We start from the raw sequence: 14,435 nt of genomic DNA on the forward strand, positions 1-14,435 counted from the left end.
TCAGAACACAAATGCATCCTCTGAGTGTTTGGCATGTGTAGGATTTATTTCCAGCAGTGGTTGTGCTGCAGATGCCTTGGTGAAGCCATGGTGTGGTTCAGTATTCTGTCATTTGCTGGTTGTTCCTAATTTTCTTCTGTCTCTTGGTTGTTTTTCTTGTGTGTTGTGTGGGCAGTGATGTGTTTCATTCCAGTTCAGTCCAATTCCCACTGAGCCCTTTGACTCCACTTGGCTCCAGTGTTACCTCAGCAGGAGTTAGTCCAGGCCTTGTGTCAGTTTAGAGTGTGGAAAACACTTCCTTCTTTTTAAACTGATTTAATTCAAACACAGGCTTGATTGTTTTCTTTCAGCTTAAGACAATAAAAAATAGTAATTTCAGTGCTGGAAAAAGGCAAGAGAAGAAACTTAACTGTTCTTTAATGTGTAGTCTCCTCCAAAATTTATGGGTTTTTTGATGAAGGTGGATGCAGCATGAGCCTTTAGTCCTGCCTTATTCCTGGTCTCATTTCTGTGCTGTGCTCAGCTGTTTTCTCATTTGGATGCAAAAAGCCGATTATGTCACTAACGATGATTGTGGCTTTGCCCTTTTCCTTTAGAGCTGCAGTGAAAGGGTCCTGGGTGAGCTCTTGACTGGCCCAGTGCCACTGTCTACAATAAGCTGCTAATTAAAAAAGACAAGGTTCTTTTAGAGGCAGTTAGAAAAAGCCAGAGGTAGCAGGAGGGTGAGTAAAAGGATTAAAGGTTCATCCCTAATAGAGAGGAGCTTTGTCCTGCCTCACCCTTGTCTGCCCCGGGGCCAGGAAGGCTCTCCCAGCCAGCTCCCCTCAGCCTGGCACATCTGCCACTGCGACCTCCCAAAGAATCAAACACAGAAGGGAAGGCAGCAGCTGAGCTGCAGGGGCCAGAGCAGCCCCTGCACTGCCTTTGTCTGCTGGAGAGGCATCCTGGCACGGGGCTGTGGGAAGGGTGGGAGGATGCACCCACTGCAGCCAGCCCGGGCACCCGGGGGACCTTCCCACCTTGGGAGTTCAGGGCTCACAGGGAGCTGCTGGGGCAGCAGGGGCTGAGCTGGGCTGGGCCGAGCTGGGCTGGGCCGGGCCGGGCTGAGCTGGGCTGGGCTGGGCCGGGCTGAGCTGGGCCGGGCTGAGCGTTCCCACCTTGGGAGTTCAGGGCTCACGGGGAGCTGCTGGGCCGGGCCGGGCCGGGCTGGGCTGGGCTGGGCTGAGCTGGGCTGAGCTGGGCCGGGCCGGGCTGGGCTGGGCAGGGCCGGGCCGAGCTGCTCAGTGCCGCTCAGTGCGGTGCAGAGGCAGAGCCTGGGGACACCGTGCCCAGGCTGCTCCGGGGAGGCTGTGCCTGCCCAAATGGAGCCACCCTGGGGCCGCTGCCCGGCGTGGCTGCTCCTGCTGCCTCTGCTGGCCCCTGAGACCGTCCTTGGGCATCCTGCCTGAGCTGCAGGGCGCTCCCGGGGACTGTCCTGCCTCGCCCAGGGCACGGCGGGGGTGGCAATGGCCACTGGATGGGGACAGCCCAGAGCTGCTGCTGCTCCTGTGCCTGCCTGAAGGGCTGCTGCTCTTCATGGCAGACGAGGGTTTCCCTTAGGAAGCACCTGGCATCGTCTCCAGGGGCTGAGTGTGTCTGGAAGCTATAGGAACAGATTCCAGGAATGCAACAATTAATTTACTGGTTTTCTGAACTGACAAAACTTTTTTTTTTTAAATTGGACTGAAATGTTTTTGCTTTTTGGGGAAGAAAGAAAAAAGGAACAGTAATTTAATGTCAGTGACAGTTTGTGTCCCAGATTGATGTATCTTGATTGAAAAAAAAAGTTATTTAATGTTTTGGGTGAAAACCTTTTAAAATCTTTCCATTCTCTCCATCCTTTTGCTCACATTTACTAAAATTGATCTGAATTCTCCATTGCTTTAAGCTTTTCAAGCCTATTTATGAAGAATTATTTATGAGAGCGATTATGTCCCGCTTCCCTCCTGCTTGTCAAACTGCAGCAGCATCTTCAGGATGGCAGCACTTTGTTGTGATTTAATTTTGTATTTAGCTTTCATTTATTGATGGCTTTTTATGGGTGAGCTGCAAATTGAAAGCTTTGCTTTCTAGATGTTTATGAACACAGCGGTGGAAGGTGGATAAATACACTTTATCACCCTACTGAGCTCTGCCAGGACCTGCAGTAATTAGGCACTTACCAAAGCAGCTGCTAATGACTTACGGAGTACTTGTGATTAGAGCTTTAATTATCAATTATTGATGTATTGCTGAGGAGGGGGCTGACACAGCCAGTCAATGTCCTGGCCTCTGGGGGTGGGTTTAGAACTGTGAGCTCAGAAACAGCCATCACTCCTCAGTGACAGGGGGAATCATTTCACTGCAATACGGGCTCAGCTTCTGAGTGAATGGACGCTCTTCACATGCCTTGGTTGCTTGTTTTTAGGTGATGGCATTACATTTTTCCAATGTATTTTGAAGTATTTACTGATGTCAGAAACCAAAAGTAATAGAAATCCTCACCTGTGAGACTTGAGGGTAGCAAACAACATTGTAGATTCATCAGCTGACTGCTGCTGCTGGGGAAACTGGGAAGAGCTGCTGCCTGTGGGTGTGAGAGATCAACAGCTGGGAGCTGAACACTGGGATGTGTAAGGAAAAAAGAAAGGGATTATTAGGGCATGGAGAAAGGAAGGTGGAGATGCACTGACACTTAGAAATCACTTGGGGCAGCTATAAACCACTATTTATATATGTATGTGCATCATACACATGTGTATCTTGTGTGTGTGTATGTGTGTATATATATATATATATATAAAAACCACTTTTTTCCTTTGTTATCTGCTTGGTCCAATACTGTGGGACTGGGTCAAATGTATAAAGTAGAAAAAAGGCATGGGGGGAACAAAACCACACACTGAAGCTTAAAGTGTTTATTAATTAATTTATTTAACTTGCATGTGCATTTGTCTCACCAGTAGCTGGTGTTCACAAAAAAACCCCTTTGAAATCGACAAAACTCTCGGTAAACTCGATGAACACTGCTTAAAGTATCTAATGATAAGAAAGTTGCAGAAAATTCTTCACTTGTACAGCCTAAAATGTGCTGAATATTGAAGAAAAAACTCCCCCCAACCCCCTTTTTTATTCAAAGATGGTTAAAAAAGGTAATTTTGTAGCTAGTATGAAGTTGTGCCGTTGCCTGGACTGGTGCAGCCTGGTTTCCTGAGTTGTCAAGACTACAAAAGAGAGCCCTGGGAGGCTGGGGGTGCTCCCTGCTGGGTGGGCTCTGGGAGCCAAACATTTTCTTCAGTGTCTTCTTCAAATGTGCAAACAGGGGTAGGGAGAGAGAGCACTGGGGATAAGACACTGGTGTAAGATCAGCTATTCCATGCTCCAGATCGTCCTTATCTCCTTTTTTCTTTTGTTTTTTAATTGCTTCTCTCCCTCCAAATATTCTTTAAGGGCAGAACTAGAGGAGCTTTTTTACCATTGGCAACTCTTTTCTCCCAGAGGAAGATCTTTAAGCAACAGCTCCTGCCAGGTGTAGATGTTTGGTTATAATTTACTACAATAAATAACAATTAATTTATTAACTATGAAATATAATAAGAAAGAAACTGTGTTCACAAAGTTGGCTTTGTGGTTCTTAAAGATACCATAAAATGAGGTCAGTAAGAAAAAAAACCAAACTTGAAAAACATGGCTTTTGTATCATACAGAATTAAAAACAACTAATTGTTAATAAATAAAATTAGTTTCTCATCGAAGTAATTATGAAGCACTTCTAAAAATTTTAAAGGCAAACCTATTTAGGCCTACAGTTAACATGCAAAGTCATCCAACAAATAACACAAAATTGTACCGCAGTAGTCAACTGTTGCATCAACATTCAGAAAGGTCTAGACAGCAGCACGACTGCTCCTGGATGGCACACGCCTGGCAGCCCATCCCCTCCCTGCTCCGGGGCTCCTGGGCAGGCAGGAGCAGCTCCTGCTCTCCCTGGGCACTGCAGCAGGCACGGAGGCCGCTGTGGGGCACAGAACGAGAGGGGTGAGCCCCGTCTGGAGCGGGGCTGGGCAGGGCTGGCTCCCAGCCCGGGAAAGGGGACAGCCAGCAGGGCAGGGCCAGCCCCTCCTCACCCCACGGGAGCTCTGAAAACCTCACAACTTCCTAAAGGTGGCTGTGGTTTCTTTTTGTTTTTTTTTTTTTGTCTTTTTTTCTTCTGTTTTCAAAAGGGTTAAAAAAAATAGGAAACTTCATCTTCTGAAATTCTCGCTAAGTTACACTTATTACTTAACTAACACAACAGTTACATGACAAAGTACTGCAAGTTATCAAAACGTACTGTACAGAAAATTACAAACTTCTTGCAAAATACATTGCGCTGCTCTGACCGGGATAAAAAGTGCTTTGTTTTGTCAGAAAAGTGTTCTTCAGGAGCAGCAGTGCGGCGGCCCGCGGTGCAGCTCAGCGTGGCCGTGCCCCAGGGGGCACTGCCTGCCCCGGGGTTCTGGACACGGCTTCCCACAGGGCTGCCTTCCTCCTCAAGGCTCTCCTCCTCCTCCTCCGTGCGGGTCCCGCAGCCAGGAGCTGTCCCAGGAAGGCTCAGCGGTGCCTGTGCTGCCTCATGAGGGGCACGATGCACGACGGGGGCCCGGCCAGCTTCAGGAAGGGGTGCCTCAGCAGCTCCTGGGCCGTGGCTCTCTGCGAGGGCTCCCGCACCAGCATCGAGTCCAGGAAGCCCCGCAGCACCGAGGAGACCTGAAACAGCACACGGGCATTAGGGCTGGGCCGAAGAGCCCCTTCAGCCGTGCTGGCTCTGCATGCTGTCTCCTTGGGGACACCCTGATCCTCCCTACTGCAGCAGCCGTGCTGAGCAGAAGGCTCTGGGTCTTTGCTGATGTTTGGGGTGTCTGGGTGTCACTGGGTGCAGAACAGCATCAAGGCAGGCTGAGGGCTCGGGTCTGATGGAAACCCCCCCTAACTGGGAGGTGCCCCAAGGCCTTGGCACCTCGCATGGGTGTACCAGCCCACCCTCAGCAGGGCGGTGAGCGGAGCTGCTCTGGCCCTCGGGCAGGGTGGGAAGCACGGAGTGTGAGGCTGTGCCCAGCTCCCCTGCCATCGCTGGCTGCAGACAGCGCCAGGGCCAGGCACAGCCACGGCCGTGGCCGACGGCTTCGGCCTCTCCTCCTCCCCACAGGTGTGGCAGCTCTGCTCGAGGGGCCCCTCAGAGCTGTGAGCTACGCTTTGGGCGGGCAGGCGCGCCTGCGTGTCCCTGCCCAGGGCCTGTGCCAGCCCGGTGCCAGGCAGGCTGACCTTGTGCGTGTCCTTCACGCGGGGCGGCAGGTTGTCCCGGATGCGGCGCATGGCCTGCAGCGGCGGCTCGTTGAAGTACGGCGGCTCCCCGTCGATCATCTCCATCACCATGATGCCCAGGGACCAGATGTCCACCTGCAACACACGCGGGGCTCACGGCACCGCTGGGGGCCAGCAGCCTCAGCCCCGGTCCTGCTGCTGCCTGCCCAGCCAGCACCATCCCCTCTGGCTTCACCCAGCCCCCAGGACCTCCTTCTAGCAGAGCCCTTGGCAGAACACAGCAGAGGGGCTCTGTAGCCGGCCTGGGTGCTGCCCACTGGAAGCTGCCTGCTGGCAGGGGCTGTGTCCTGCTGCCCTGCATTCCAGGGCACTGACCTGCAGCACTGAACGCCACCCCCAGGCTGGCTCTGCGGCTGCTGCAGAGCAGGGTACCCTTCTAGCAGAGTGCTTGGCAGAACACAGCAGGCTCTGTAGCCAGCCTGGGTGCTGCCCACTGGAAGCTGCCTGCTGGCAGGGGCTGTGTCCTGCTGCCCTGCATTCCAGGGCACTGACCTGCAGCACTGAACGCCACCCCCAGGCTGGCTCTGCGGCTGCTGCAGAGCAGGGTACCCCTCACTGCTGTGGAATCACTTACTCTGTCCCCCAAAGCTTAAAGACTTTGGGAACTCCATTCAAGACCCCAAGGCAAATGCAGGCACTCCCTACAGCCAGGCTTGTTTACAGCCACCACAGGTAGCACCTTATGTAACACCTTTGGAAAGTGATTCAGCTCCAGCTCAAAAAAAAATTTTTTTTTTTTCTTAGTCCTGGCCTGCTGCAGAGCTGCTCCAGAATCCCAGCCCTCTGATGACTGTAATTCCTGTCATTTGCCAACCCAAATACAGCCAGGGCCAGTTATTCTGCTTTTGCTCTTTTGCCAACACTATCCTTTAGCTTAAATCCTTTTTTTCCCTTTCCCTTCTGGTGGGGAAACTTAATGCAGCCCTAAGTTCAGCCACTTCATAATCCCCCTAAGCTATTAATGGGCTAATAATAGTTGATGCTATTATCTCTGGAATGTCTTCCACAACAGCACAGATCCTGGGTGGGGAGCAGTGCCTGCAGGCTGCTCCTACTGTGCCATGCCAGAGCAGTGTGAGGGTGGAGCAGCTCCTGGTGGCACGGGCTGGGCAGGGAGGTGGCTGCTGCTTGGGACAGGCAGCTGTGCACCCCTGTGACTGCAGCTCCAGCCTGCAGTGTTAAACAGCAGCTGCTGTGTTAAACAGCAGCACAGTGAGCAAACGAGGCACTTCCCTTTACTACAGCACCCCAAGCCCAAATATGTAAGAGCATTGCACTGCTGAGAGTGCTAAATGGAGCTGTTAGTTAATAACTTCATCCTGGGAAAACACTTCCAAAGCAGGCACGATGCTGCACTCTGGGGCAAACGTCATCACTGCTGTTTGGCAGAGCTGTGCAAATGCTCCAACCTGCACAGCTCTGACAGCTCCACGGGGCTGGGATATCCCTCCAGCAGTGCCTGCTGTGCCCACCTGGCTGCTGGAGGGACTTGGGATTCCCTCTGGAGTGCCCTGTGCTCACCTCGGTGCCACAGGAGCTGGGACATTCCCCCTGCAGTGCCCTGTGCTCACCTCGGTGCCACAGGAGCTGGGACATTCCCCCTGCAGTGCCCTGTGCTCACCTCGGTGCCACAGGAGCTGGGACATTCCCCTGCAGTGCCCTGTGCTCACCTCGGTGCCGTAGGGCAGGCGGGATATCACCTCGGGTGCCATCCAATAGGGTGTCCCAACCAGGGACTTCCTCCTGGGGACCTCCTTTGACACTTGGGCACAGAAGCCGAAGTCAGACAATTTTATCTGTGAGAAGAAGAAGTAAAAGGCCTGTTGAGGAACAGGAGAAGCCCCTCCAAGGCACAGCTCCAGCTGCAGGGACAGGGATGGAGCTGCAGCTTTCCTGGGACAGGACAGCAGCTCTGGGGGAGGGTCTGGGGGGACAGCCCAGGGAGCACACAGCTCATTAGAATGAAGGGGAGATGCAGGAGAGTGGCAGTGCTGCTCATTCCTGATATCATCTGTCACAGCCCATTGCCTCTCCACCAGCAAAGCATGGGGAGGTGATAGATGGCTTATAGCACTTGAAAATAAAAGGAAAACAAACCATTCCAAAGAGAACCCCCATGCTTGCAGTTATACATGTGATACCCAGGAATACACATATTCCAAGTGACACCCACCCCTCCTGTGGTTCACACCAGTTTGTGCCATCTCTGAGTTTGCCACAAAATGTGGGAAACAAGTGACATTGACCCCACTCCTTTTACCACCCACAGAAAACAAAACCCTTCCAGTGGTTTGCCAGGCCCAGGAGCACACTGGGGACAGCAGTGTGCCACCTGTGGGCAGCAGGGGAGCAGAGCTGAAGGCAGGGAAGGGTACGAGACTCCTTCCAAAAGTGAACCTGGTCCCTTTGCTCGGGAATCAGTGCTGTCCTTGAGCAGCTGTGGCAGTGCCCTGAAATAGAAATAATGGGATACACAAGCACTCCGGAGAGCAGCTCTGCCTGCATCATGTGCCTGGCTCACACTTTTATGACTGTTTTTTTTTAACAACAAAAATTATGGAAAATTATCACCTCCCCCTCTCTGTCGCTGTCCAATGCCAAGGTGAAAATTCCACCACAAGCTGGTCTGAGGGTTGGTGCCATCACCCCTTCCAGAAACAGCCTGATCCTTAAGGCTAAAATCTTTCTTTACCCTCATGTACTTACTTGGAGGCCTGGAAGCTCTCCAAGGGATTTTCCTGGATGTTTTCCTACCCTCCACCACAGCACAGTCCAATGGTGACCCATGCCCAAGGTCCCCAGGCTGTGTGTCCCACCTAGTACTCCATGTCTGGGGATACAGAGTGAGCCCAAACAGCCCCAGGACACCTGGAGTGGGAAGCTGCACAAATCCCTGCGTTGTGTAGACTCATTGTCAGCACTCACTTGTTTTCTTTTGGATTCAGTACAGACATTATTTTTTTTTTTAAAGTTACAGGTATTATTTTTAACAGAATTATGAAATGATTGTTGGTATTTCTAAAACAAAGCCAATAATAGCCAAGTTCTCCAGGCTAAATGTATTTTTCAGTTTACAGGATGAAGAATGGAAGAAATAATGCATATTTTGGAAGCAGAGCCCAATCTTCTTTTATAGGAACACAAGAGGTTTTGCATATCTATTGCTCATTGGAGTACATAAAAGACAACGATTTTCTAAAAAAAGGTAATTGCACAACACAGCCATGAAGAAATCTGCAATGCAGATAATAAGGACTGGAGTAATGAGTATAATGAGGCACTGTATGCAGATCCGAGCACAGATCAGATGTTATTCAGCAACATGAACTGAAATCACAACTGAAGAACTCCTACACACGTGGGATTGTCTTTCCTTGGCAGGACTGAGAGGAGCAGCCTGTGGCTGCTGCAGGAAGCAAATCCCTCTCCCGTGGTGAGGAGTGGGCATCAAACCAGACAGGCCAGCCTCTGGCTCCGGAGTCAGACCAGGCTGGGGAGCAAGGGCTTTACCTGTGCAGGGGCAGGTCTGGATCTGGCTCCAAACCAAAGCTCTTGGGCTCAGCCCAACCCTCCAGGTCTAGCCTTAGACAGGGGTGTAAGGCCAGTGGAGCAGCCCTTAATTTCTCTGTGTGCAAAGCAAACACTTGCTCACAAGTTGTGCAGCATTCTGTCCCCTTCTCCCCCTGCTCATTAACAACACAGAGCCACAGCAAGTGGAGTACATGGGAGTGTGGGACAGGTTCTAGCAAGCACCTGGGCAGTGGGAGAGCTACTCTGCCCAGCTGGGGAGGCTTTCAGCAGTAATGCAGATTATTTCCTATTTGCACAGATTGATGCTGGCCTCCCAGCTGGCTTGGGGAAGCAGAGCACATGTACAGAAACTGCCAAGTAAATGATAACTAAGTGTGGTAGAAAGGAAGAGATTTTAAACGCATCTGTAGACCCCAACAGAGGCCTCCCATCACCTGATCATCATCTTTACTGCAGTTTCCTGTGCTTTAGTTTCCTTCCAGGCTTCCATCCCTCCCAAGGACTGCCTGCAGCACAGGTGCCAATCACCAGTGAGGCCAGTGTGTTTCTTGGATTCAGCTCTCCCACAAGTTATTCACACCCTCTAACAAGTCACCTGTGCGTCACACCCACACCAGGGTCACCTGTGTGTCACCCCCACTCCTGGGTCACCTGTGTGTCACACCCACACCAGAGTTACCCCCGTGTCCCCTGCCCGTGCCCCCCGTGTCCCCCTGCCCATGCCCCGTGTCCCCTGCCCGTGGGTCACCTGTGTGTCACCCCATGCCCAGGGCTGTGTATCCCCCCTGCCCATGTTCAGGGCTGTGTGTCCCCTGCCCGTGCCTCCCGTGTCCCCTGCCCGTGCCCCGTGTCCCCTGGCCGTGCCCCCCGTGTCCCCGGCCGCTCACCCTGCCGTCGCTGGTGAGCAGGATGGAGTCGCTCTTGATGTCGCGGTGGATGACGCCCTGGTGGTGCAGGTAGGACAGGGCGCGCAGCACGGACACGCACACCGTGGCGATCTGCTCCTCGTTCATCCTGCGGGGACGGCACGGCTCAGCCCGGCACGGCTCAGCCCGCACGGCTCAGCCCGCACGGCTCAGCCCGGCACGGCTCAGCCCGGCACGGCTCAGCACGGCACGGCTCAGCCCGGCACGGCTCAGCCCGGCACGGCTCAGCACGGCACGGCTCAGCCCGCACGGCTCGGCCCGGCACGGCTCGGCACGGCACGGCTCAGCCCTGCAGCCAGCTGGGATCACCGCGGGAGCCGGGAAAGCAGAGCCATCCCTCGGGAAAGCACAGACCGCTCATTTACAGCCAGCGCTGCCTGCCCAGCAGGCTTCACTGCTGGGGTGGGACAGGTGTGGAGTAACTATGAGGAACAACACCCTTAAGTGAGCAGGCAAAACGTCGGGCCCTGGGCTGTAGCTCTGGGAGCACTTCTGTGCCCTCTATAAAAACAGTCTGGGTACCTCAGCAGAAAAATGAACAAGAGCCCTCATTTCTGGGCACAGCTGAGAGCCCCACGCTGGGCTCGTTCCCTCAGCTGCAGTGCAATGCCTGGCATGGGCTGGGCACCCTGGAGCCACTGTCCCATCCCTGATGGCCCCAGCATCTCTTTTACACGAGCAGAAGAACACCCGTGGACACTTCTGCTTTGATTTGTGTGCCACTTGCAGCATTTTAGCAGAAGCTTTGAGGGAAGGTCATGCAATGTAAAAAAAATAAAAAACCAAAAAAACACCCAGAAGATTAAGAAAATACTATTTTGAGTTAAAAAATAGATGACAGCTCTTAAGAAGTGGTGTCCTGGGAACATCTGTTTGCTGTCAAACTTCTGTCAGAAAGATCTAAGATAGAGCTTTTAATGGTTTGGCAAATACTTGCAATACTGTGATTTATTTCAGCACATAAGCTAAGGTAACACTCAAAAATAAAACACCTGTGTCATAACTCTTGGTAGGATCTAAGAGCACCATTCAACTAGGAGAGAACACAAATGTTCTAATTTATAATTCCTTGCTTTTGTTCTTGCTCCCCCTAAATATTCTCCCACTGGTTTGGTGTGGAAACTTTTAATTTTTTTTTCATTCAAAAAGAATAAATTAAATAAAGAATCATCTTCCCTATCTCATTTTACCCAGCTTATCAAAGCAGATGACAAAGAGCAGATGTAAAGAGGGCAGTAAAATCTCATGTTTCCCCTCAGAAGAGGCAGAGCAGCTCTTGTGCTGGTTCATTTCCTACTTTAAAGGTGTGCTATTAACTGAAATATGGGAATGTGCTCCACCATAAGCACAAATATTCTGACATAAAAATACTTTTCCCCTTATGTTTTGGGCTTGGTTTGCAGAGAACCTTTGTGAGGAGGAATCACCCTTAGAGCAGACAGGGTTATGACAGCAAACCCAACAGTACAGATCACCAAGCAGGGAAAAGAACTTTTTTTTTCTTTTTCCATTTGAGGAAGCAATGGACGAGTTGTGTTGGTGCTGGTGTGTCCCAGACGTTAGCAGACCCCCATCCAGCAGCAGGCCCTCTCAGGTGCTCCTTTCCCTTTGGCTCAGCAAAGGCTGCTGCCCACAGGGCTCACCTGCAGCTCTGCCTGACTGAGGAAGCACAGCGATGGGTTTAACTGGCAGGGATGGGTTTAACTGCAGCTACCATGGAGTGCATTGAATGGATCTGTGTGTGCCCACATGTGCTTCCTGTGCAGGGTGTGCAGGGTGTTCAGGGTGTGCAGGGTGCTCTGTGTGTGCTCTGTGTGTGCTCTGTGTGTGCAGGGTGTGCAGTGTACTCTGTGTGTGCTCTGTGTGCTCTGTGTGTGCAGTGTGCTCAGTGTGTGTTCAGTGTGTGCTCAGTGTGTGCTCTGTGTGTGCTCAGTGTGCTCAGTGTGCTTTGTGTGTGCAGTGTGCTCTATGTGTGTGCAGTGTGGTCTATGTGCTCTGTGTGTGCAGGGTGTGCAGTGTGTGCTCAGTGTGTGCTCAGTGTGTGCTCTGTGTGTGCTCTGTGTGTGCTCTGTGTGTGCTCTGTGTGTGCAGTGTGTGCTCAGTGTGTGCTCAGTGTGTGCTCTGTGTGCTCTGTGTGTGCCCTGTGTGCTCTGTGTGTGCTCTGTGTGTGTGCAGTGTGTGCTCAGTGTGCTCAGTGTGTGCCCTGTGTGTGCTCAGTGTGCCCTGTGTGCTCTCTGTATGTGCTCAGCGTGTGTGCTCTGTGTGTGCTCAGTGTGCCCTGTGTGCAGTATGTGCTCAGCGTGTGTGCCCTGTGTGTGCTCAGTGTGCCCTGTGTGTGCTCAGTGCGTGTGTGGCACAGCCCACCCACCTGGTGTGCGTGACGATGTCGGTCAGAGCGCCGCCCTCCAGGAACTCCATCACCACCCAGAGCTCGTCCCCGACCAGGTAGCTGTTGTACATGTCCACCACGTTCTCGTGGTGGTAATCCCTCATGATCACGACCTGCAGAGGCACAGAGGGACCAGCTGGCAATGCTGCAAGCTCCATCTGACACTTGTTTTGACCTTCTTTGTCATGGAGCTGAGGGAAGGATCTGTGATGAATCACATCCTCCCTAATCCTTGTGCCAGCACATAAACAAAATCAGTGTATTTACATAAAAATATCAGTTGTTGTAAATGCATCAGGAAGAAAAAAGAATCTCTAGTTGATAGAGTATAAACAGTAGATAATTGTTTTATTTCAGCCTGCAGGAACAGACCTGTTTATTTAATTGGTTTTTTATTGCCAATTGCTTTCAGTACAACAGATTTTTTTTTCGACCTGATCAATCGCTCAACACATCAAAGTCATTTTTATCATGTAGTAAATGGTACTTTGCACAGATTTTCAACAAAATGCTGGAGTAAGGACCAAAAAAACTCACTCAAAGAGACTTTTAAAAGGCTTACTGCTTTTTGTGTACTTTCAGTTAGACACAGGGGAGAAATACCAACAAGAAATTCTCCATAGATCAAACAACAAAAAACTTCACTGGCAACTTAAGAAAAATCAGAGAACTCTGGTAGAAGGTTTTGTGCAACACTGAACCCATGTAAAACACTTCTCAAAGCCATTAACTTGGCCCATTCAACTTGGCAAACTGTAAACTTTTCATTTGATTTTAAGTTCAATTTTAGGTTGCTTGAAAATTCCGAGAAGAGGGAATTGGAAGAAGGAGAAAGAGAGAAAAACAGAAAACACATAGAAAGGGACACACAGCCACCAAGCTGGGTTCCAGCACAGCTCAGAAAGTCCCAGAAAAAGCAGGGTCAAGACACGTTTGCCCCATGTTTGGCTCAAATGTCCCTTGGCCTTGCTGGGCCCTTCCCTGGTGGCAGCTGCAGGATTTGGCCCCTCTGGGGCAGGTGGAGCACTGTCCCAGCGTGCAGGGACTGCTGCCATGCCAGGTACTGCCAGGCTGGGATTCTGGCTCCAGGGGCCTGTGCAGCAGGGCACAGCCTGGCCAGGGCAGGGCCACGCCTGCCCCTGTCCCCAGAATGTCTGGAGACATCAGCCTCTCACTGCTGGTGCTGCAGGGGTGGCTCAAACCCCAGAGCTCCAGGCACTGCCCAGAACTGGCACCACGGTGGGGCAGCCCAGCCAAGCAGTGCCCGTGGCCACGGGGCACTGAGGGGTGGCGAGCACGAGAGAGGAGGCAGGCAGGGCTGCCTCAGACAGGGGTTCCATCACTGCTGCAGAGAGTCTCAGACGGCTGGAGCATGTCAGGGAAGCAGCCTGGTCCTGCACAGCACGCAGGGCCTGCTTCAAGCTGTCACTGCTCAAGAGATGCTCACTTAGAGCCACCAGAGCCTCCAGCAGGGCAAAGCCAAGCCCAAGTAAGCAGCACAGCCATGAACTGTGTAAAGAGGAACCTGGTGAAGTTTGCTGTTTAATATTGGAATTAAAAAATGGGATGTTTTCAAAGGTTTTAAAGAAACCCATCTGTCATGTGCTGAGGGGAGACACACTTGTAGTGTACAGGAAACAAAAGATAGAATTAAAAGGGTCATTCTCACAGGAGGCTTCCTTGGGAGTGTTTTTGGTATTGATCAGGATATTTACAAGTGATCTCAAAAAGGGAGCAGTGAACACACCCCACCAGATGCTTTAAGGGAGTAAGAAGTTAAACAAAGGAGAAACTCTTCAAGTTGCAGAAGCTACTCTCAAGCCCCCAAAAAAGTGGGTGAAAAAATGGCAAATGAAAAGCAGTGCTCTGAAATGTAAAATAACATGCACAGGGCAAACAGTCTCCCTTAAGCAGCTGTGGGCTCTGAGCTGGCTGCAAGCACTCAGGAGAGGAGATGTGGGATTAACACAGATAATTCCATGGAAAAGGGACTCACAGCTTAGCTTAGTAAGCATCAAGAAAGCACAGGGAGTGTTGATGGTTAGGAGAGGAAGGAGGAAGGAAACACACAGCACGTGGATGCCAGAAATACAGCACACACGCTCTGGAACAGCCGAGTTAGTTTGGATCCTCCTCTTGGAAGGATGAACTGTGCCACGAGACAGAAAAGGCAGCAGGGCCATGTGTGAGCACCCGACACTGCAGGG

The 14,435-nt window shown here is 51.6% G+C and overlaps 1 protein-coding gene across 2 annotated transcripts in view; it reads right to left on the bottom strand.

The window, feature by feature from the left end:
- Nucleotides 1–2,927: 2,927 nt before the first annotated feature.
- Nucleotides 2,928–14,435, bottom strand: part of PAK5 (p21 (RAC1) activated kinase 5) — a 160,187-nt gene continuing 148,679 nt past the window's right edge. For both annotated transcript variants that reach the window (XM_039716994.1, XM_039716995.1), the window contains 5 exons: nt 12,208–12,341; nt 9,801–9,927; nt 7,053–7,178; nt 5,323–5,457; nt 2,928–4,767 (listed from right to left, as the gene is read on the bottom strand). In XM_039716994.1, the coding sequence (XP_039572928.1) occupies nt 4,612–4,767; nt 5,323–5,457; nt 7,053–7,178; nt 9,801–9,927; nt 12,208–12,341 (678 nt within the window). In that variant the 3' untranslated portion in view covers nt 2,928–4,611. The remainder of the gene's footprint in view (nt 4,768–5,322; nt 5,458–7,052; nt 7,179–9,800; nt 9,928–12,207; nt 12,342–14,435) is intronic.

Source organism: Passer montanus, unplaced genomic scaffold (assembly GCF_014805655.1).
Source record: "Passer montanus isolate IOZ18808 unplaced genomic scaffold, ASM1480565v1 scaffold37, whole genome shotgun sequence".
In the NCBI taxonomy this organism is placed as follows: domain Eukaryota; kingdom Metazoa; phylum Chordata; class Aves; order Passeriformes; family Passeridae; genus Passer; species Passer montanus.